A 24,776-nucleotide genomic window follows, 5' to 3' on the forward strand; every position below is an offset into this window, starting at 1 on the left:
GAGCTGAAGCTGAAGCGCAGCTGGGTCATGCAGCAAGACAATGATCCGAAACAAACAAGCAAGTTACATCAGAATGGTTGAAGAACAAGAAATTTAAAGTTTTGGAATGGCCTAGTTGAAGTCCAGACAGACAGACCTAAACCCCATTGAGATGTTGTGGCAGGACCTGAAACAAGCAGTTTATGCTGGAAAACCCACAAATGTCACTGAGTTGAAGCAGTTCTGCATGAAGGAGTGAGCCAAAATTCCTCCACAGCGCTGTAAGAAACTGATCAATAACTACAGGAAGCATTTGATTGCAGTTATTGGTGCTAAAGGTGGCGTAACGAGTGATTGAGTCTAAGGGGGTGATTACTTTTTCACACAGGGACATTGGGTGTTGCATAACTTTCTTTAATAAATAAATGAAATAAGCATTAAAATTTTGTGTTATTTGTTCATTCAGGGTCCCTTTTATCTAATATTAGATTTTGGTTGAAATCTGATAACATTCAGTGTCAGAAATATGCAAAAATGCAGAAAATCAGATAGGTGGCAAATACTTTTTCATGGCACTGTGTGTGTGTGTGTGTATATATATATATATATATATATATATATAAGCAAAATGAGTTACACGCACACACACTGTGTAAGTATGTCTTGTCTTAAATTGCCTCCATTATGTATATTTGGGAAATTGCCCCTGAGGTGGACAGGGTTCATGCACTCAGGATATTATTATTACATTGTGATAGGTGACAGGTATCTGTACCAAAACCATATTGTCAAGACATTGTCCCCTATCCTGTCTTAAAACAACAATGAAGACTTACAATACCAAGCGATGGCAAGTTTTTTTTTTTCTTTTAGGAGGCTCACAAATTGCTAGCTTAGCCAAAACAGTGAAAATAACCAAAGACTGTAACATATCAACAGATTAAAAATAATAATACAAAAATAAAAATAAAAAATAGTTCACCATAATGTGAACTATCAGATTGAAACAACTGAAAGCAGATATACAAGTCCATGCAATGAAAATCTGGTCAAGCTAAATAAAACAAAAACCGAGACCACAAAACCTTGTGAACTAAACCTATTTAGTAGAACATTTTGACTGGCTATTCCATATAACAACTTAAATAGCAAGGTTTTTGCTTGTCAACAACCGAAGTCTGCCAAAACGTTCACCCAATATTGAAATACACAACCTCCGCTTATATTAGATATGTGTTTTATTTTCTCAAGCAGTGAGGTGAAGTTTCCTTTGCTCATGTTCCATTGTGTGCTAAAACATAATTACAGTCGCCAACATTCTTCCACAGTTCAGCCACTTGTGCAGGTTACATTTCCAGTTTGTTTGCATTCCAAACGAGCTGCAGGCACCACATCTACTCCTGCCCTACCAGTGATTCTATACAGTCTTGTATAAAATGACATCACATCTCTGTACGTTCTGTAAAATATAATCCTTAGTCAAGTTTAAATGTTTAGTGGGTTGTTGGAAATGTATTTAACTTATTTCTCGCTCACATTTCTAAGCCTTGAAATACTCCTGAGGGTGGTGTCCAGGTAGAGTTGCTTTGTTTGTACTGATGGAAAATATCCAAGGAATCATAAGAAGCATTGGGTGGTTGTGAAGCACCTGCTTAATTTTCATCTGTATCTGCATGATATAAATATAAAGTGTTTCCAATCCAGCATGTTACCGGTTATTTAAATACAGTAATGGATTCAGTTTAGAGACTTGTTATGTTCTTGTTGTCCACTAGGTGGCATTTGTGTTTAAAATAACGTGATCTTTACAGCAAGAACACAATTTCTAGGTCAATACATCAGTTATAACCTATTAGAAATACAATACAGTAAGCAGATTCTATGTTAACTATACCACAATAATACCACATTTGATTAAATCTTAAGTAGTTGCCACTACTTTTCAGGACTGAACTGCACACTGTATTTTCAGCTGCTCTTTCTGGTTCAGCAGACTTTGTTAAGCTGGTCAAAGAAAAAAAAATGAGCAGTTCAAAATGAAACCGTTTTTGTCACTATTTACTATAAACTTTGTTTGGCTATAATACTGGGAGCCTACTACGTGGCCAGTATTTATTTATCCCCCCCCCCCGATTCCCGTATTATTAGCTGGTCACCAGCTTGAGCAATGACATCTTCTTTTTTATTGGTGAAATATATATTTCCAGCTTTACTAGGTGAAAAGGGACACTGTGCTGATATATCTACACTATAGACTCGCGTATGTGTGAGACGTAGACCCAAAGATATTATGTTATATAACAGAATATCTTTTAGAGAACTCGAACTAGTCGCTCCCTGCAATTGCTCCTTTGTGATTTCTGTGAAGTGTTTTGCGGCTTCCGTGCCACCCTTGGAAACTGTTGTTAAGTTGACAGATCACCAAGGTAACGGGACGTGGCCTGTGTTGTTGTTACTGCGCTGCATTGGTGCAGTTATTGATGATCAATGTTCACATTGTTTTGTGTCTAACTTTTTTTTTCTTTTTTTTTTTTTTCAAATAAAATTTAAATCACGGCAATTAGGTTTTGGCGAAAACACTTTTGTGTGTGGTGGTGTGTGTCTATATATTTATATATCTATTTGTATATATATATATATAATATATATATATATATATATATATATATATATTACAGCCTATATAACACAGCACCGTGGCTCAACGTGGAGCTCAAAATTTCTACATACGTGGGTGAGTTGTTTTAAATCTTCCCAGCGCTTTTTAAACAAATGTTTTAGCAATGAATTGCAGCGTTTATGGTTACTCGATAGCGTATTTTGGTATCGTTAAGTCTGTTACTTTAAAATAATTAACTATTTCAACTGCTTGTTAATTAAATTATGCAGACTATATAAATTAAAGTCGATGGAAGTGTATGAATGGAGGCGTGAAGAAAACAGTGAACCTATATATAATATTTTTTTCCCCCAGAACCGAGCTCATTTGCAAAAGACTTTGCCACAGGCTACTTGATTGGGGAGGTTCTTCACAAGTACCAGCTCCAAGACGACTTTGATAAATTTTCAAAAAGCAGGTGATCTGAAACGATAAATATGAACTGGTTTATATTCTTAATGTAATCTGTTACTGTATTTGCTTGCGTTAATCACACTGTACATTTATTTAAGGTTTATTATTTCTTTTTTAATGTACTTCACTGATTTTCTAGCTTGTTATTGGTTTGTAATAACATTGAGTATAGGTTGCATGCTGTGACTGTAGGTCTGTAAGAAATTCAACAAATGATCGAAGTTCATGTCCATCATGTGAACTGCTGAACCAAATCTGAGGAACCTGACTGTGGACCTTTATTATAATATTCTATTCTTTTCCACATGACGTTTGGGATGCTTTTGACACTAGTGATGTGTTATTATGTCAACCGCTTGATATTGGTATAAGATACCTCCAAACAAAGTAGTCTTTCTTATCTCATGTACAGGACAGCTGATTCCAAACTCAATAATTTTTCTCGCATGGAACCAACACTCCACTTGTTGGACATTCCTTTTGATCTGAACATTGCTCAGGCCGTCATGACAGAGCAATATGGAGTTGCAACTCGGCTCCTATATCAGCTTTACATTGCACTGCATAGGAAGAAAAAAGCTAGATTGACTGGAGTGGCAATGGAAGCTATGCGACCAGCAGCACCAGCAAACCTTCAGGCCATTGAAAGTGGTATCTATAAAGAGGTGGGTGTGGAATGATTAGTAAAGTTACATACTTGGAAAACACCATCTAAAAAACATCCGTAAATAACATGGCTATGCAGTGGTGAGTGGTAGTGGTTCAGTTAATGCAGGAAAATTGCTAGTGGTAATATCAACCTGTCTGCCAAAGTAGAGAAAGTGTTGTTGTATCAGTTAAATATTTGTGGCCAGGAATAGTCTACATATATATATTTTTTTGTAGATTACACATAGTTTAAACATTAAAAAAAATAAAAAATGAAATATTGTATTGTTTAGGATCTCATAGTACTGAAAAGGTTAACCTAAGAGCAAACCTGCCAAACTTGGATTCCCCAAACTATTTCAGGGTTGTATTATATTGCCTATCCACTAAACCAGCATACACCCTATTCCACCTGCAACATAAGTGCTGTCTAAATCTAAAATCTTTAATATAAATATATGTCAAACATACCTGTACCAGTAACTATTCTATTTTCTCCCTTTAGCTCCTAAAAAAAATAGTTCCCAGAGAGGCAGATCTGAAACTTAAGCAAGTGACACAGAGGTATGAGCTTAAAAGGAAAGAGATTGAAGAAAAGGTTAACCTTGCTCATTATGAAGAGCTAAGGAAAACCCAGAGAATGCAACAAGATCTACGTTTACAGGGTATTGAAAAGGTAACAACCACCACAGCCACCCCATGCATCTTTTCACATTCCTTTTTACTATTTGACATTTCCAGACTATGCTTTTGTTCTTATGGGCCATTTTAACTTCTCATGTTGCCAGAACATGTAAAAGCTTATATATTGTAAAATATGAACAAGTTTTGATTAAGACTTAAAAAACCAAACTGATGCAACATTTAATACCAAAACAGATTCTGAGTAATAGGCATAATGCACTTATGAAGAAAATGTAATATTTTTCATTGCAGTGTGCTATAAGTATAAAGTGATTGCAATCACAACTTGGATCACAAGAGAATATGTAATTACGTTTTAAGTTTTTAATTTCTGTTTCAGCATCGTCTAGTTAAAAGAAGACAGGGTGAAATTATGGCAAGGATACAGGCAGCTATTGTTCAGATTCCTAAACCCCCACCAAACCGCACTCTGAAAGCTATTGCAGCACAGAAACAGCAGAGGGAAAAACAGGAGGCTCAGGTCAGTGCGCTTCTTTGTAGCAGCCACAATAAGTAGCTACTTGATGCTATCCCTAGATTCTGACCAATGGACAGATGAACAGCTGTATGTACACAACTATTGGCTCAATTATCCTGTCTTCAGGAAAAAAACACGTCATGGAACATTTTAATTACATGTTGTATAGTATCAGCTGATTGAAAGTTAATAATGGTAGGTCATGCTGACTTACTAGGTGTGATTTTCAAGATTATTCTTATCTGTACAGTATCATTAAAACATCTTGCAGCTTGTGAATGTCTGCTGATAAACATTCTGACACAATTGGCTGGTTGAAGGTTATATATTGTAAACTGCTGATTTGTATTTCTGATAAGCATGGTGATGGACATTTGTTTTGATGTGTTGATGCTTTATGTAATTTATTTCCATAATTCATTATCTTTCTTTTTTTTCTTCTTTTTTTAAATATGTGACTGCCATGGGAAATTTTCATCAGAATACCAACTACAAAGTGATACAAAGCTTCCAGTTTACAGTACATATATTACTGGTCTTTCTGTACATTATGTTTATTTAAGCATGTATATTACAAATTTGTACGTTTCTTCTCTAACAGAAAAATCTAACAAAATACAATAATAGAACTAGCAAGAACCTGAGTTGTTTTTTAGCCAGTACTTTTCCTATAATTTATGAGCCCATAAGTGTCTAATAGTTTTTTTCCCCCCCCAAACAGTTCAGTTACCTACCCCATTATATATCATGTTTTTTTTGTGATATTATAGGAAGTGTACAGTGAAATTAGCCACTTTGAGAAAATGAGGAAGAGGCTGTCTCCCACTGGTGGTAGCAATACTGCACAGGGGTAAGTGAATACTTTATATGCAAGACACTTTCACGCTCTCATTCAGGTGTGAAAAAATATATAAATTGCCACACCTTTCAAATGGAACATTTAGCCATAATTTAAGGCAGATCAGATTTCTAATTGCATGCCAGAAGAATAAAGTACATACTAAACCATATTGTATGTACTGGATTTTATTAAGCGCCCGCTGATCCCGCCTGCTATGAGAGGTGCTGCAAGCCTGATTACAGTACATTAATATAAATTAACAAATAGTAGTAAAACATTAGAGTTTAGTTTGTGGATGGTCCTTTCAAAAACTGTACATCCTGACAATAAATATAATAGGTTTGTACCATGAACAAATCATTATTTTCCTAAACAGTTTATTATAAACTATAAAATAGAAAGAGGATACCCCATGAATGTTCAGAAAGAAGATATTCAAGATAGATTTCTCAGCACCTGTTTATTAAGAATTGTTAATACAGATTTAGGATTGTTTCAATCATCAATACAAACACTACATAGCAGAATACAAGCCTGGGTCCAGTTTTGTTGATTTTCAAGGCAAATTGCAGTCTTAAAAAATGAACATTCACATGTACACACTTTTTATAAGTCAACTATAGAGATATATAAAATAAATGGGCCATCAATAATCTTGTGTGAAATCTGTATACAAATTTAGTAAATGAACAAACTCTTATGAACTTCGAGTAATCCATTACATGAATTCACCAGCCATTTGACTAATTAGTGGGTTTCAGTTATATAAAGAATGGAACAAAAGATGGTCTTATACAGTAGTTGCATGTGTGTGTTTTCTCTGGTTTCTAGCATTTTGCAGACATCCTTCCATAGTGAAGGGCTAGGCTCAAAGTATGTTTCTCCCAGTCCTGAGGAGAAGACTCATGCTTACAATGAATATATCCAGAAGATCCGCAGACGGCTGGAGGAGGATGCAGTTGCCAGAGAACATCGAGAGAAGCGGAGGAGGAGAGTCCTGCTGGAGCAACTCAAAGCCCACGAGGCACAAGAGGTAATGTACCTACAAGTCTTGGCTTTAGAGAAAGGATTGTCACCAGTTTTCCATATTAATCATCAGATCTCATCCTGATCCCTATTCAGATTAAATTTGCTTATTTTACAATGCTGAATATGTCATCTATACATTGCGTACTCTGTGGCTATGTGTAACATCTTGCAGGTAAAAAAAAGTGTAAAAATTAAACTGAAATTTTGACATTGCCAAGGATGACTATATAAGGACCCATGTGAAATGAGTTCTCCCAAAAATAGAATAGTCAAATTTAGCTAATTCCCACCGGTTTATATAAACCATAACCAAGAGAGTAAACCTACAAGGACATAGCCAAAAAACAATTATAGGTAACCCCTTCCCTAGATTCATATGTTCCTTTGGTTACCAGTGCTAATTGGATCTTTCCTACTAGCTTCCACAACTCAGGCATTAAAGCTACAGTACACCTGCATGCAGACTATCCTGACAATTCTAAGTACAAACAACAGCTCTTGTTTGTGGTTGTACATTTTAGGCAACCTGCAGCTACAATGAAAATATGTTCGACTGTGTTTCTAATTCTGTTTCTTCTCTCAGGAGACATATCGGGAGGAGCAGCTTGTTAGCCGTTTAATGAGACAGTCCCAGCAGGAGCGCAGAATTGCAGTGCAGCTCATGCATGCTCGTCATGAGAAGGATATCATCAGGCAGAACCGCATCATGAGGGAAAAGCAGTATGAGGAGAGGCGGCTGCTGGAGTTTCAGGAAGCCCTTGACAGAGAAGTGGTACATTTTGAAGCTGTTTTTATTCACTATTTCAACATCATGATTAAAACATAAAAACAGCAAAATACAGTATATTTTTTTACCTGGTTTATATACTTCAGAAAATGACTTAAGCATTAGAAATCTGTGATCAAGTTGGGGAAAGTCATAGCCAGAGTTGTAGCAAGAGTCATAACATGAGTTAAAACCAATTATGCGTCCCCGTAATTGTCTATTCATGTCATGTAAAGCACAGCTAAGATGACATTTCAATTATTGACACTTGCTGCCGTGAAAGCTTGAACCCTGCTCTCAAAAAATAATTTCAGTGGACTACAATGATTATTTCAGTAAAAAAAAAAACAAAGTTAAATAAAGAACTTTAACAAATTGTAGTATAATGGTTGTATGATATTGTTGTGACGTTTTCTCCTCTGTGATAATGGAACTCCTTTGTTTAATAACTCGGAAATGTCATTATTATCGCGTAACATGCCACAGGCATACTATTATCTCATAAATATAATCCAGCATTATTGATTATTTATAAACCGTGTTTACACCAAAATAAACTATTTTTATATGGGTCTGGGTGCTACATGTATAGCAAAGAATAGAATGGGTGGCCTTACTACATGAAACCCTGTGCTTCCTGGAATTAAATAAAACAAACACCAAAAATATATATTAACTTGTTTCTAGGTAAAGACCATTCTTAATTGTACTTGTTTCTGTGTTTTATTAGTTTTTAAAGCTTTGTAAATATATAACACAACCATGCTATTTTTTAAATTAAGAACAAGCTATTAACAATTGTTTTATATTTCAGTCCAGTAGTCTAATGTTTTGGCCCATTCATTCATCAGTGTGATTTAAAATCTGTTCAGATGAAAACAAACATTAATACACATCGTACAATCAAATTATACGTAATACAAGTTAAGAAAACTTCAAAATACTTTTATCTGTTAATAGCTTCTCGATTGTAATAAACATACTTGAAAACAAGTAGAAATGGAAATCTAATTGGTGTTTCAGAACAATAGTTTGTTAATTGACATTTTGTACTCTAAGGCACTGGCTAAGCAGGAAAAGATTGACTACATGGAACAAACTCGTAAGGAAATTGAGCTTCATGATGCAATTGCTGCAGAATATGCAGAGGCTCGTTACAGAAAACATTTTGATATTTGCCAGGATGTTTTGAATCAAATAATTGACCTGGTTACCAAAGCTGGAGAGTATCGTGAGCTGACTCACAAGTAAGTGTTTACTGTATTTATAATTAGCATGAAATAATTCAACCTAGCTGCCAAGGGTAGACTCCTAATTCATTCATTACCCTTGCCAAATTCAGCCAGCGTAACCATAGTGTAGATGGATGTCTGTACTAGCGTAGGCTTTTGTTTGAATGTACTGTATATTGTGTCTGAAAGAAGTTGGATAGTTGCACAATAATATACAATTGTCTGAAACTACCTTTCTGCTAAACAGAATATTTTGCTGATTTCTCACTTTTATCCGGTTTGACAACTAAAAAAGAGACAACCACCAAGAAAGCTTCATGATTGCTAAAATTATTCACATATGTGACATTTGGTAAACTAAAGCTTGTTTGCTGTGAATTAAAGAGGGGAATTTGTATTTTTATCTCCGTAGTTTATTACCAGCCAAGCTGATGCGTGAGTGGAAGGAGCTATTTTATAACGGAAAGCCACTGTATGAAAAAGCCTCTGTTGACCCACTCCCAGCTGAGCCTAACCCTGAACAGCTGCTTGAACTTGAAAAGCTGAAGATCCTGGATGACCAGGATTATGAGGAGTTCCAGGTAGGGTTGGAATAATAATTGATTATCGTGATATTGTGTGTTTAGACTCGACTATTTATTTTACTGAAATTTTTGTGTTGATTTATCTTATTATCATTTCTTATAATAATTTCATTTTGTACAGTCAACTAAAGCTAAAAATGATCAATGCTGCTGCTAGAAAGTGTTTTTTACCCTGTAGCGCTTCTTGTAAACAACTGTTTTGTCTTTAAAGAGATGCTGGGTAGGGGGAAGCGGAGGGAGGGTGAGTGCTCTGTAAATAAACTGGAAATCAGCAAATTACTTTAATTCAATCCCCCTCTATTGTGGGACAGCCAACAAGTGAAAAAGCAGACAGAAAAGTGTTTGGGAAATGAAGATAATTGTGATTATCACAATTTTTTGCCACTAATCGATAATTGAACATTTCCTTTTCGTCCAATATCCGACAATGTAATGCCTACTATCCAAGATAGAACATTTTTGTCTGTATTTTATATTTTCCACCCATAAACACACATACACTTGTACAATTTTTATTGACTGAAACTTACGCACTGGAGACTTTAAACAGAAGTATAGTATTTAGGGTCCTCATAAAAAACAGGGACCCTGTGGCAGGGGGGTGAAAACCAAAATGTAAAACTGTACATATATAGGGTTGGCAGGGAGGGGGTTAAAATCTTCGCTCCCAGAATGCACATGAGAATGTGGCAGGAGCCTTAATTGAATGATTGATGGTTAATTAGTATCCAGCCACATGGTATATAAGTAGTGTTCCGCATTTTCGGTTTTTATCTTTAAAATGTTTTTTTAAATCCTGGAGTTTATTTTACATATATTAAAATAGGGATAAAATTGGTAAAAAATTGTTTTTAATTGAAACATCAGTAAAAATCAGGGGGAAAAAAATCTCAATATACACACTTTACTTGTGGAATATGATGAGTAGCAGTTCTGATTTCTGATTAGATTTAATGTCCCTTGCATGTCTAATAAAGCTCAAACTTTGCAAGTTGAAACCACATTTTCCCAATCACTGTGTGACGGAAACAGCTACAGAAGGTGTGAATATGACATCAGCACAAAACAAAACCAGGTTTATTTGCCTTGAAATCATGAAAATAAAATGAACAGAACTGGATCAAGCCATCGGGAGACGTGTCAAAAATCACACTGGGCATTTCCATCAATGCATTCCCTGTAATTTTACCAACTAAAGCATCACCATTTTCTGTCAAATATTTACAATTAAGATTGACGGCATTAAGCAGTATTTTAACTGATGGCCAGACAGTATTGTCGCACAAAGTCACCAGTACCTCTGCAATAAACAGTGGCTGTCCAACAAAGCACATAACTCATTAACACAGTCATTCTGCTCTCTCTTTTGTTAAAGCATGTGTAAAAGCTGCATAAAGCTTGCTTCTGTTCATTTTATTGTTTTAGTTTAATGTGTCACTTATTTTTCAGTATGTTCATTTATTGTCAGTGTGAACATGTACCTTGATGCAGCAGTATTTGCAGCGCTATGCATCCTCTGTCTCCTCTGACCCACTTCTGCTATTTTTGCTTTTTGTATACATTGAGACATTCATTTTCTTTTGAATATTCTTAAACTAATTTACGTTTTCTCCCCATTCCTCATCCACTAATATTATATTTTTGTGTAAGTATTTCAGTTTAGTTTTTGATCAAGCTAGTTACTACGCCCAGCATTTGCCACAATAATCAGACTTTGATTGGGCTACATAATCAGGTGATAGTGTGTTTGTGAAGTGACAAAGAATCACAGTTGAACATTATTTGATCCTCTGACATCTAAACAGCTTCTGTATCCTAGGATACAGTGTAGGGCTACTTATTACAATGTCGGAGTCAAAATAAAACAGCATTTTAATCATATTGTATATTTCCTAGAAAATAGTACCAGGATAATATTGAATAATAGACAAAAATCTGGTATAAATCAGTAAAAAGCAGCATCCAGTTAAAAAAATCCTGTAATTTTTGGGTAAAATTCGGAATGAACCATAAACGTGGGACATTATAAGGAAGGAGAAATACTTTTGGATTAGTCGAGTCCGAGTCTGAGTGTATGTATGTACGACATATTTTGTATGTATGTAGAACTATTTAGTGAATGCAAATGCCCATTCAGTTATTTTGGCCGCTGCGCCTTGTTTATTTTGCATTTGGCTATAATTTGATAAACATTTTATTTTTTATATGAATACTTTGAACCTTTGCTTTCTTACCATAAGCTGTCCTAAAGCATTACTTATCACTTTATTCTATCAGTCTGTTGTGCTTGCACAAACCTACTGTACACAGCAGTCAGGATTTCGTAGCCAATACACATAACATACTACTTCCCGTAGTAAAAAGCCAGGGGAAGTTAAGGGCTATTTGTCATTTCCAACATGTAAAACCAAAAAACATGCACAAACAGTTTATCACTGTCGTCAACTTTAGCCTTACGTTCTCGAGAGAGCCCAACACGAATGCAATGCTATTAATATATTAATAGGTGAGACTGAAAAATAATTGCCTACCGTAATTGTTATTATCATATTTGAAACAATGTAAAAATGTTAATGGTTTTGAAGTAAAAGTAAAACTCATTTTGGTATTTTGAATAGTATTTTATTTGATTTGTTTCAAATCTTATTTTACTCTTCATGGTAGGTGATCTGTTACTTTTTTTTGCTTGATTAACCTGTGAGGATTTAATAGATTTGTAGTCAATGTTTATGCGTTCAGCAATTATCCGGATAGTAAGTAACATTTTGAGACCCATAGTCTTTATTATTATCATACCCTGGTGTGGTCTTCGATGGCCAAACTACTATTTAATGACCGTTTTTGTCCTGAGATACCCAGGTTTATCTTTGTCGTGGTGTTATCAAGGTGAGATTTGTCACATTCAAACAAAAAAAACTATTAGGCAACAGTTGTTGCTCCACTTATATTAAAATGCAAATTTTTCCTATTTCACTATTTAACTGACCAACATGTCTGTCTGTATGTCACACTCAACATGGGAAACTCAATAACTGCTTTGATTTCACATCAATCTTCACGTTTTACCTTTCCTGCACTTCTAAGGGGTCCCCGTACTAACGTATAAATAGTGCCCCGTTACTTTGCATATTTATCACAGTACAAAATCAAATGATTTATAGTGCTGCTAAATATTCCTGTCCAACTCTAAACCCTTCTCCTGCTTTTTGCTAAAGATTCATGTATTTGATTGGGTCTGTATATTGAGGAACCAAATCAAAGAAAAAAGCAATAAACATGGCAGAATGGTTTTTGATGTGTTAGAATAGGATTGGTCCATTAAGAATAATTACATCTGTAAATTAAAATTAAAACTTATTTTGGGACAAGTTTTTAAAGTGTTGATAGTATGGTTTGCTTGAATACTATTTATGATAAGCTGATTTATGATCTCTCTGGATAGAATTTATAGTAGGTTTTACCAATGGCCAGGTTTCCTTGTAAAAAAGTCTCACCTTTTTTTCACACTATTTTGGTAGTACCTTTCGGGAGTTTTTCACGTAGTTTTCTTTTAGATAAATTCTCCTTCCAAATGCAAACAACCTAATTAATATTAAAATACGGGAGGGTATATTTAAATGTGGCCTTGTGCAACTACTGATATCGTGCAGCTTTCTTAAACTGGGTTTCCACTACGTTTTCAGGTTGTGTTGAAGCACTACAAGTGCAGCCTGCCTCATCTGGCCACCAAAAAAGTGTAATGAAAAAAACAAAAACCTAGATATAGCGTTACACAAATAAAAAAATTAAAACAACATTCCATAAGAAAGCGCTGTGTGCTATCCTTGCATTAATTGCTAAACATTTTTGACTGCATGTATTATTATAACCCTATTATACGCGTACATATATAATATATACAAGCTTTCCTACAGAACTGTAGCTTCAGCATTTCTGATCCTTATAGTCTACAAACTGAACTAAAATGCCAGCACTTTAGGTTAAGTATCCAGTCAAAATGCAAAACGTTTAGTAAAATATTGGTAGTAAATCTACAATAGGCTACCCTACTCGCCCACATTTCCCACTACATATTATTCTTATAATAATAATAATTACCTGAATCCGAATTCTGCAGTGAAAGTGCAATGTTCTCGCCAGTAGAATGTGGTTGTATATATATATATATATATATATATATATATATATATATATATATATATATATATATATATATATATATATATACACATATACACACAGCTCTGGAAAAAATTAAGAGACCACTGCAAATTTTTCTTAAATCAGCATCTCTACATGTATGGCAGCCATTCCATTCCAGTGTCTGTTGAATTCCAACACAGGCACACCTCATTCTACTGAATGAGGTACTGATTAGGGGATCACCTGAACCAAATCTTATTTAACGAGGAAAAGTATAAAAACCACTCCTGTGGTCATCACTATCCTCTTGCAATAGGACCAGCTGGATGGCAAAACAGTGCTAGTAGTACCTCAAAAGTAATTGGAATCAAAAAATAACTATTGACCATGCCCAAAGAGTTGAAAAGGAAAGTTTTGAGTGAGGAAAAGAAGGGTTCAATTCTGGCTTTACTGGCAGAGGGATACAGTGAGCGTCGGGTTGCTTCCATCCTTAAAATTTCAAAGACGGCGGTTCATAAGAACAAGGTCAAGCAGCACACATTGGGGACAACAAAGCTACAGACCGGCAGAGGGCGAAAACGACTCTCCACTGACCGGGATGACCGCCAACTCATTCGAATGTCACTCAGCAACCGTAGGATGACATCAAGTGACCTACAAAAAGAATGGCAAACGGCAGCTGGGGTGAAGTGCACGGCGAGGACGGTTCGAAACAGGCTCCTAGGGGCAGGGCTGAAGTCGTGCAAAGCTAGAAAAAAGTCCTTCATCAATGAGAAGCAAAGAAGAGCCAGGCTGAGGTTTGCAAAAGACCATAAGGATTGGACCGTAGAGGACTGGAGTAAGGTCATCTTCTCTGATGAGTCCAATTTTCAGCTTTGCCCAACACCTGGTCGTCTAATGGTTAGACGGAGACCTGGAGAGGCCTACAAGCCACAGTGTCTCGCACCCACTGTGAAATGTGGTGGAGGATCGGTGATGATCTGGGGGTGCTTCAGCAAGGCTGGAATCGGGCAGATTTGTCTTTGTGAAGGATGCATGAATCAAGCCAAGTACAAGGTTGTCCTGGAAGAAAACTTGCTTCCTTCTGCTCTGACAATGTTCCCCAACTCTGAGGATTGGTTTTTCTAGCAGGACAATGCTCCATGCCACACAGCCAGGTCAATCAAGGTGTGGATGGAGGACCACCAGATCAAGACCCTGTCATGGCCAGCCCAATCTCCAGACCTGAACCCCATTGAAAACCTCTGGAATGTGATCAAGAGGAAGATGGATGGTCACAAGCCATCAAACAAAGCCGAGCTGCTTGAATTTTTGCGCCAGGAGTGGCATACAGTCAACCAACATCAATGTGCAAGACTGGTGGAGAGCATGCTAAGACGCATGAAAGCTGTGCTTGAAAATCAGGGTTATTCCATCAAATATTGATTTCTGAACTCTTCCTAAGTTAAAACATTAGTATTGTGTTGTTTAAAAATGAATATGAACTTATTTTCTTTGCATTATTTGAGGTCTGACAACACTGCATCTTTTTTGTTATTGTGACCAGTTGTCATTTTCTGCAAATAAATGCTCTAAATGACAATATTTTTATTTGGAATTTGGGAGAAATGTTGTCAGTAGTTTATAGAATAAAACAAAAATGTTCATTTTACCCAAACACATACCTATAAATAGTAAAACCAGAGAAACTGATAATTTTGTAGTGGTCTCTTAATTTTTTTCAGAGGTGTGTGTGTGTGTGTGTGTGTGTGTGTGTGTGTGTGTGTGTGTGTGTGTGTGTGTGTGTGTGTGTGTGTGTGTGTATATATATATATATATATATATATATATATTTTGTATATAATTTTTGTTCATGTTGTTGAGGATTGAGTATACTGGTAGTCGATATGTGTTCAACACATTTCTATTGACTTTTCTGGAACTTTGTTTTATAAATCTTGCAGCTGATGATAATCCCCATATTTGTCTTATTGAACAAATTTGTGAAACCAACAGTTTTTGTTCTTTATCATGAATTCGGTTTAAGAGATTTTATTTCAGCTGTGGTTGCTCTAGCCTGGTGCTGTTGGTAGCCTGGAGCTATGCTAATTTAAGACATTTTGGGGTACAAACATGACTTTTTTTTTTTTCCTTGGTAGGCATCCATGCTAAGGGACAGAAAAGTCTAGGCTTAAACCAGCTATCCAAACACAAACATAACAAAAGTGGAAAGGAAGTTGGAAAAAAAAATCCTTATGTGCTTCACAAAAGGCTTCTCTGTTTATTTATTTATTTACTGGAAAGGTTCCTTTTCTTGATTTGTAGTAGCTGCAGTAACCTTATAACCTTACTTATAAAACAGCTTAACTATAAAGCCATTTTTATGAGACTAGTGGCAATCTGAAACGTTGAATAAATGGTGTCACATAATATATATTTTTTAAAAACACTGAATGAAGAGGTCTGTAAACCCCTTCTATTGCATGCTTATATTTTCCTGTTTTGTCAAAGAAGCTTGCCAGCGCTACTTCCAGGTCTCAGATAATAAAGGATTGCTTGCTACGGCCTTTAGTTATAGTAGGACGTTGTGCAGGGTTACGTCACAAAGGGGATCTTCATGGCTTTTGTAGATGTTCCCAATTTAGTTTTTTAAATGATAGAGACCGTCAGTAAAATATAAATTAATAATAGCAAACACATAACAACAAAACTCCAAATTCTGTTTAGAGCGCAGAAATTTGGAGTGTTTGCAGTGTCTGCAGTTGTGCACTACAAAAAATGTTTGTCTTGAATGAGACCATTATTATAATAAAGAAAGCATGCACGGTCTCCTCTGGACTTAAAACACTCAAATTTCTGTTTTGGGGGCCCAGAAAATACCACAGAATTTAAAGTGTGCTCATCTTTGCTGCTTGGTATGACATGTTCACCGCAGAGCACATAATGCTTATGTACCTTTCACCCACATCCTGCAAAAGCAGGTACCTGCACTTACAGGAAGAACTAAGGCCCTTGTTCATACTTAATCTGTAGGAGTCACAGTTTGTAGATTTCATTTGAGCTGTGGTTTAAACATTGAATAAAAAAGATCATGTCAATGTAGACACCTTAAATGTATTCAGCATACTCAATATTATATATATATTATATATAATATATATATATATATATACTATATCTATATATATATATATATAGTATATGCAAGCACTTAAATGCACTAATTATGAGGTTTACAGACATATAAATAGGAATCATAATAACTTGAATGTGATCTATTGTATTGATTTGTTCTTTTTCCTTAACATTGAACATCTGAGTAAAATTTTAAAGAAACTTTGTAATCTAGTAGACAAAAATACTTTTACATACACCTGACTTCCACACAAATGGGTTCAACTGTGCAGATTATTATTACTTATTTTATTTTAGACCATGACTGGGGAATGGGTCCCATCTGAAGAGTGTGAAATAAAAGAAGCTCCGGCAAACAACAACGTCCTAGGTCATGTGATTCGCAAATTGTTTGACATCATAAATCCACCCAGACCAGCAACCCCACCTCCTGAATTCCCTCCTTTCTCACTGAAAGCATGTGCTATGGGAAAAATGTTTGCTGGCAAATCCACCTGTTTGGCTAAAATAGCAAGAGGTATGTTAAAAACATTTTACATTTTCCTAAAAAAAAATAAGACACAGGGCATGCAGTATACAATGGAGCTTTAATCGTCACAATACAATTTCCAATTTGTAAATCAATGTTACTACCTTTCACATGATTCTACTTACTGTTTCTCTATGCTTTTACTCTGAATGTATCACCTTTTGAACCAGGCCAGATCTGTATAATGTTGTTTACTGTAGGTGGGTATGTCTAAAACAACTTTTGATAAGTCAAAACTCTTCAATAGGGCAAGTGGAAGCTAAATGCCTGACTAAAACTGTACAGTAAAGTGTACAAAGTCCTGTCATTTTTTGTAGTGAATGTATGGTAAATAATAGTCAACTATAGTAAAATAATATACAAATAGTAAACTGAAACATAGCTATTAAACTTTTATAAATACTGAAACATTACAGATTACTATTATGTGTAAGCAATATTTCTGGATACATGCTTTATCGTTCCATGTTGTCATTTCCCTAATTTCTCTCACTATGATTACTAATAACCCTGCTCCCCAACTTTGAACAAAGATACGTTGCTGTTGCTGTTTCATGGCGTTGCATGGTTTTCATTATCAGTCAGTTTTTGCTGAAGCATCTGAACATGCCTATGTTTTCAAAGGAAAGCTGCAGATAAACAAAATGGCCTTTGTTATTTTATCAGCTCACCGCATCCAGATTCTGTCTGCTGACTGCCTAGTTCAGGAAGCTGTAAAAGCCTTTTATGACAGTGAAGAGACAGAGATCATAACAGAAGAAAAGGAAACTAGAAAAGAAAACCAGGTCAGTTGTGTACAAAAATACTCCTACAAGTTTCAAACTAACATGGTTTACCGTTTGCCGTGTAAATAAAATGTGATACCCCATGGTGTGTCTCTTTATGTCATCATTCCGTTAAAGCATTTTAAAACCAAATGACATATTCATATCATCTTGAAGAAAATATTTCAGTTCAGTTGGGGGGATTTCTTTAATTTATCTTTCAGAATCAGTGCTTATTTTAATAATAGATACAGTGAAATGCAAGGTTAGTTTATAGATACAATATCTGGTTACATTATGAGTAATGTGAGTGAAGCCGAAGTGGTTTATGATCAAGTTACCAGACTCAGAAAGTACCTAAAATGAGCACAGCTGCAAAATTATTATTAGTTTTTTTTTTTTTTAATCAAGCTTCTCCTACTTGTTTTAGAAACCACTATGTCTTCAAAAGGTTTACCTCAAAGGTAGTTCCCGTTCATGTACTAAATGTAGCCATTACCTCCTAAAGACCCGAAACTTGAATAAGATATAGCAAAGCTGCTCAGCCGACCCTATGACGCAGTCATGCCCGCCCCCAAAAGTATAAATGGCTGTGCGCACAGATCTCTGCACCATTTTTCCTTTCAAGAACTGACCTGACAGGAGAGCCTATTTAGATAAGTACTTGTTACTTTTTCTGCTATAGATTTTGCCATTTATTGTGTTTCCTGTCAAGGAACAGCGCTCATAGAGTCAAACGTGATTATTCATCTAGTGCGTTCGCCTCATGGCTGGGCAGCTTTAATAGTATTCTGGTTGCCTACCAGTCTTATTTGGTGAGGTCCCTCTCTAATAGCCATAGGCCCTCACCACCACAGCTAGATGAGCTGCATCTGGTTAATAAGAACCTGTTCCGTCTGTCAAAACTGAAACCTGGCTGCACTGGTACCTGGGGACAAAGCACCACTGTTGGATGCCCCTATTAAACCAGGGCATACCTTTGGTCCCGCAGTGGACGAGAGGCTGCAGCGCTGTCATTGTGCTCAGGAATCCATGAAGGAGCTGGTGCACTTGCTTCCCAGTGCGCAAACCAGCGACACCAGCAGCCTCAAAGACGGACACAGCCGGCTGTGCCTGCTGTCACCGGTGGTGTTCAGAACCGGCACAGAGACTGAAGCCTCAGGCCAAAACACAAGCTGTGCAGCAACCCAAGGAGTTTGCTGCCACAGGCCCAGGGCCCCTTTTCTGGGAGCCATCTGGTGCTTCCTATTGTTCAGACTGGCTAATCACTGCAGTTCAAGTACAGTCCCCCTCCCTTCTGGGGCGTGACTGTTACTTCAATCACGGACCTACAGGACTCCATGGTGGTGTCTCAGGAGGTAGCAGCTCTGCTGCAAAAACGGTCTATTCACATGCTAGACCCCCCTCAGGTTGGAGGAAGGATTCTGCTCCAGATACTTCCTAGTGCCCAAGTGGGATGGTAGCCTCAGACCAATCCTCGACCTTAGACAGGTCAACCTGTATCTGAGCCGAAGGAAGTTCAAAATGTTGACGATGCAGCAGCTGTTGCAGTTAATCAGGCCAGGTGACTGGTTCACCATGGTGGACCTCAAAGACATCTATTTCCACATCTCCGTAAAACCAGTGGACAGGAAGTACAATATATTGCAATACAGACAACAATATTGCAATATGTATTACGATACATATTGGAATTCAACACAGAACAATGTTGTTGTTGGGTTTTTTTGCTACCATAGTACATAGACGTATATAAACTATACATTATGGAATGTATAGTAGTAGAATGTAATATAAAAAATTAAACTCTTGTATGAAATGCACAGTAACTATTTTTTGTTGGATCCTCTGAAGTATGTGCATGTGCTGCCAATTTGAAAAATAGAAAAACAGTTTGAAAGCTATTTAAAGTTCTCTAAAAACATTGATTTTAAATGTAATTTTAAATAATTTAGAAATAATATATTTATTTTAATTTTATGAAATTTTTCACCCTTTTGTTGACTTATAGCCTGGAATTAAAATGCTTTTTTTTTTCATTGACCTGCGCATCCTACCCCACAACTTCCAAGTGAAAAAAATATTCTAGAAATTTGTAGAAAATTAATTAAAAATAAAAACTGAAATAGCTTGGTTGGATAAGTGTCCTCCCCCTTTAATAGCAATCCTAAATTAGCTCAGGTGTAACCAGTTGCCTTCAAAATCACACGCCAAGTTAAGTGGCCTCCACCGGTGTTAAATTGTAGTGATTCACATGATTTCCAGATAAATTCAGCAGTTCCTGTAGGTTCCCTCTGCTGGGTGGTGCATTTCAAAGCAAAGACTCAACCATGAGCGCCAAGGTGCTTTTAAAAGAACTCTGGGACAAAGTTTTTGAAAGGCACAGATCAGGGGATGGGTATAAAAAAATATCAAAGGCCTTGAATATCCCTTGGAGCATGGTCAAGACGATTATTAAGAAGTGGAAGGTGTATGGCACCACCAAGACCCTGCCTAGATCATGCCGACCCTCCAAACTGAATGACCGAGCAAGAAGGAGACTTATCAGAGAGGCTACCAAGAGGCTAATGGCTAATGGCAATTTTGCAAGAGCTACAGACTTATATGGCCAAGACTGGTCAAAGTGTGCATGTGACAACAATATCCCAAGCACTCCACAAATCTGGCCTGTATTTTACTCAAGAAAGCACACCATGAATCCCATTTGAAGTATGCAAAAAAACTCTCAGGAGATTCTGTAGCCATGTGGCAAAAAGTTTTGTGGTCTGACGAAACTAAAATTGAACTTTTTTGCTTAAATGCAAAGTATTATGTTTGGCACAAACCCAACACAGCGCATCATCCAAAGAATACCATCCCTACTGTGAAGCATGATGGTGGCAGCATCATGTTATGGGGATGTTTCTCATCAGCAGGGACTGGGGCACTTGTCAGGATAGAAGGGAAAATGAATGGAGCTAAGTAAAGAGAAGTCCTTGTGGAAAACCTGCTGCCCTCTGCAAGAAAGCTGAAACTGCAATGGAAGTTCACCTTTCAGCATGACAATTACCCAAAGCACACAGCCAAATCTACACTGGAGTGGCTAAGGAACAAAAAGGTAAATGTCCTTGAGTGGCCCAGTCAAAGCCCTGACCTAAATCCAGTCCAAACTTTCTGGCATTACTTGAAGATTGCTGTCCATGAACGCTCCCCAAGGAACTTGACAGGGATTGAATATTTCTGTAAAGAAGAATGGTGAAATATTGCCAAATCTAGGTGAGCAAAGTTGGTAGAGACCTATCCAAAAACTATTAACTCATGGGGTGGAGACTTATATAATTATGATCTTTCAGTTTTGTATTTTTAATATCTAAATTTTTTCTCTATAAAACCTTTTTCCTCTTAACAGTGTGGAGTATGGTGTGTAGATAAGTGAAAAAAAAACCCTCATTTAAATGCATGAAACTCTGAAGCACTGACACAACAAAATGTGAAAAAAGTTCAAGGGGGTGTAGACTTTCTATAGGCACTGTATATCGGTCAGTGCAGAGAATTTGGAATAAATGACGGACCTTGCCTTTAAGATTTAATATATATTACCAAAGTATAAATAAGTGCTACACATTTATTTAAAATAAAAAAAAATACTGGTAATGTTATAAACTATTTATTTATGTATCTGCTTTGCTTGTTTTTTTCTCGCATTCCAGAGCTGCTCTTTTTTTTTTTTTAGCTGAGATCAAATGCGGTAGGTCCAGGGGAAAAAAAAAAGATATTCACGATATAGTGTAAAATTACATTGTCCAGAACTGTCAGCAGGTAGTCTTTAAAAATACATGTAAAAACTATTTAAAATTGTACCGATACAGTTCTTAAATTGGTGACAAATAAAACATAACTGAGTGTGTAATTTGTAATTTAATTGGATGCACAGCGCCAGAAAAAAAGATGGAGGGAGGACGTGATGTACTATACAGGGCATCGTGGTGAGTGAAGTTCTGCACTGTAGATGACCTCATAATTGAAAGGAATAGAAAAAAAACATGCATGATAAAAATAGCCAAAAAATAACCAAACCACCAAAGACAACATTTTCCCTGCTAGACACTTTCAAAACAAGCCAAATTTGGCTGGAAAACAAGGGGCAGTAGCCTAAAAGTCACATGCGAGATGCATACATTACCTAGTAAATGTTACCTAAAGTTCAATGCACAAGTAAAACATTAATTTATGTAATTTATTTTTGAAAAATCTATATTTTTTACCTGGTACTTTAAGATATAGGCTTACACCACTGTATGTAAGGTTGTTGGTACCGACACCATATTTTACTTCAGCCTTACATAAACAACATACCTCACACAATGTTTGATGCTATACAGTCATTTTTTTAGATTTTTTTTATTGGGAAATGATTCCACACATTTGACTTTGCTCTGCAGAGTTTAAGCAGCTCAAAATCTCTGTGTGCTTCTGCCATATCTTCTTTTGTGTTGGCACTGCTCGCATTACGAGTTCTCGTGGGAAGTGATTATCTTGCCAGATAATAGTTGGCATTTTTCAGTAGACTTTCCCTGAATCAGTTTAACCCTATCCTGTCTACCGGGAATGACCATGTTTGGTCATAAATATGAACACTTTGTGTTTAAGCGCTTGTAGTTTTGGAACCTTAAATCAGAAATTAAAACCCAGTACACCTACATAAAGGCAGTAGCTGTTTGCAGTGATGTAATTTTGATGTGGGATGATTTTATTTTTTTTTCCTTTGAGTTACACCTCCCAAAAATTTTTGAAATATGAAAAATAATTAAAAAAAAATTTAAAATGTCCAATTTTTTTTATTATATAAAACAACTTAGAGCATGTTGTACTTTCACAATTTGTCACAGTTTTCAAATCTGAAATCAGAATTGAAATATCTTGTACAGTTGCAGAATTAGATAAGGTTTTATAATGCATGGTATTTTACAAAAATCAACCTCCGAATGGCAGACCAGGGCTAAGGCTTGCCAAAAGTGAGATTGGAAACATTATTTCCCTGCTTGAGATACAATTATATTTAAGTATAAAAATAAAGAAACAACACACAAGTTATCAATATTTTTTTAGTATTATTATTATTATTATTATTATTATTATTATTTGAAGAAAAAAAAACATATTACAAATAAAACTTTGATATTAAGAATTTTATTTGGGAGGGAAGGAGACAAAAGAAAAAAAACCTTCCCTAGTGTTCTGTATTTATTTATTTATTTTCAAAACTACCCTGCAGTTGAAGTGCTGAGCTGTGGCTCCTCCAGATCATTCTCCTCCTCCTGCAGCAGCTCTTCAGCAGGAAGGTCCTCCTCCATGGCGTCCATGCCCTCGATCTCCTCCTCAGTCAGGGCCCTCCTCCTCTTCAGTGACTGAACCAGATGCTGGAACTGATTGTTTCCATCCATTTTCTGGCTTACACACACCCACATAAAACATTAAAAAATAAATACCATAATAATATAATAATAATAATAATAGTGATTGTTCTTTACACACACACACACAAAGGTAAACAAAAATGAGCTGCACAGACGTACACAAAAACCTAACTTTTGGCATCACATGCGATAGACCTATTTAGTTTAGCTTTTTCTGCTTAGGAGAACAAAGTTCATAAAATAAAAAAATAAAAAAATCTAAAATAAAAAATGCCCAGCAAGCAAGCACACTCACACTCACGCTCACGCTCACGCTCACACACACACACACACACACACACACACTGTATTCCTATACTTGTGGGGACTTCTCATTGACTCTCATTATATTTTTATTTACTATTTCTATCTTCCGTCAGACAAAACTCCACACATGGTAAAAGTCGACAACAAACTAAATATTTTGTCACTTTTTGTTTTTTTTTAAAGGCATATTTAGTTCTTAAAAAGGTGTTTTACAAAGTGGGGACGTCCCCACAATGTCGTTTTTTCAGGAGTTACTATCTTTGTGGGGACATTTTCTAAAATTTTGTCCCCACATTGATAGTAATACCTGCCAACACACACACACACACACACAAACATGACGCAGCGAAATGAAAAAAAAACACAGCAGATGTACTCAACACAATAAAAACTAATATGAAGTTGAGAAAAACAAAAAAACAAATGGGTAATTAGCCCAAATACTTACCGTTTCAATGATATGTAGATAACCAGAGAAACAGATCTTCGAATCTGCTGTGCACTCAGTTGTAATGGTGGCGGCAGAGACTTGTCCCCGTAATCAAAATATTATATGTCCTGCCCATCCTAGCACTAAACCAATTATATCATGACATGCCCCGTAGTCATGGCTATGACCCATGCTTTAAAAAAACAAGTTTGCTGGTTGGATGGCTGAGATATGACTTGTTTTGTCATTGTAACAAAAGTTACAAAATTACAGTTCGTCGACAGCAAAAAGTTAACCAATAATACCGGTATTGTTGTTCAAATACTGGTTATTGTATTGCCTGATGAATATCGCAGTATACCGGTATATCGGTATTGTAGAAGACCCCTACAGTACACCTGCCCGGCGTAACAAACTGGACAGCAGACCTCTCAAGGAGTGTTCCCAGTGCCCCAAAATGGAGGCTTCACCCTCATTTGGCAGAGATTCGGGAGAGCAGGAATTGACGCACTATCTCCTTTGGTTCTCCATAACAGGAGGTGGCAACACTGGCGATGGATGCCTTGGCACGCCAGTGGCTGAGCCAACTGTTATATGCCTTCCTACTGCTCGCCTTGCTCCCGCTGTGTCTGGAGAAAATCAGGCAGGACCGGACCAAGGTATTCTTAGTAGCACCTTATTGGCCTAGGAGCCTCTGGTTTTTAGCCCTGATGCAGCTCCTGAGCGGCCAGCCATGGGGACCGCCCAAGCACCGTGACCTGATCAGTCAGACGCAGGGGA

General features: G+C 36.5%; 1 protein-coding gene across 1 annotated transcript in view; it reads left to right on the forward strand.

The window, feature by feature from the left end:
- Positions 1–24,776, forward strand: part of spef2 (sperm flagellar 2) — a 55,539-nt gene that overhangs the window by 4,873 nt on the left and 25,890 nt on the right. The window contains exons 2-13 of the mRNA XM_041257082.1: positions 2,676–2,713; positions 2,954–3,056; positions 3,465–3,717; positions 4,206–4,376; positions 4,725–4,865; positions 5,633–5,712; positions 6,535–6,736; positions 7,316–7,504; positions 8,558–8,745; positions 9,143–9,311; positions 16,869–17,088; positions 17,767–17,885. Of these exons, the coding sequence (XP_041113016.1) occupies positions 2,676–2,713; positions 2,954–3,056; positions 3,465–3,717; positions 4,206–4,376; positions 4,725–4,865; positions 5,633–5,712; positions 6,535–6,736; positions 7,316–7,504; positions 8,558–8,745; positions 9,143–9,311; positions 16,869–17,088; positions 17,767–17,885 (1,873 nt within the window). The remainder of the gene's footprint in view (positions 1–2,675; positions 2,714–2,953; positions 3,057–3,464; positions 3,718–4,205; positions 4,377–4,724; positions 4,866–5,632; positions 5,713–6,534; positions 6,737–7,315; positions 7,505–8,557; positions 8,746–9,142; positions 9,312–16,868; positions 17,089–17,766; positions 17,886–24,776) is intronic.

This window comes from Polyodon spathula, chromosome 1 (assembly GCF_017654505.1).
Source record: "Polyodon spathula isolate WHYD16114869_AA chromosome 1, ASM1765450v1, whole genome shotgun sequence".
Classification (NCBI taxonomy): Eukaryota; Metazoa; Chordata; class Actinopteri; order Acipenseriformes; family Polyodontidae; genus Polyodon; species Polyodon spathula.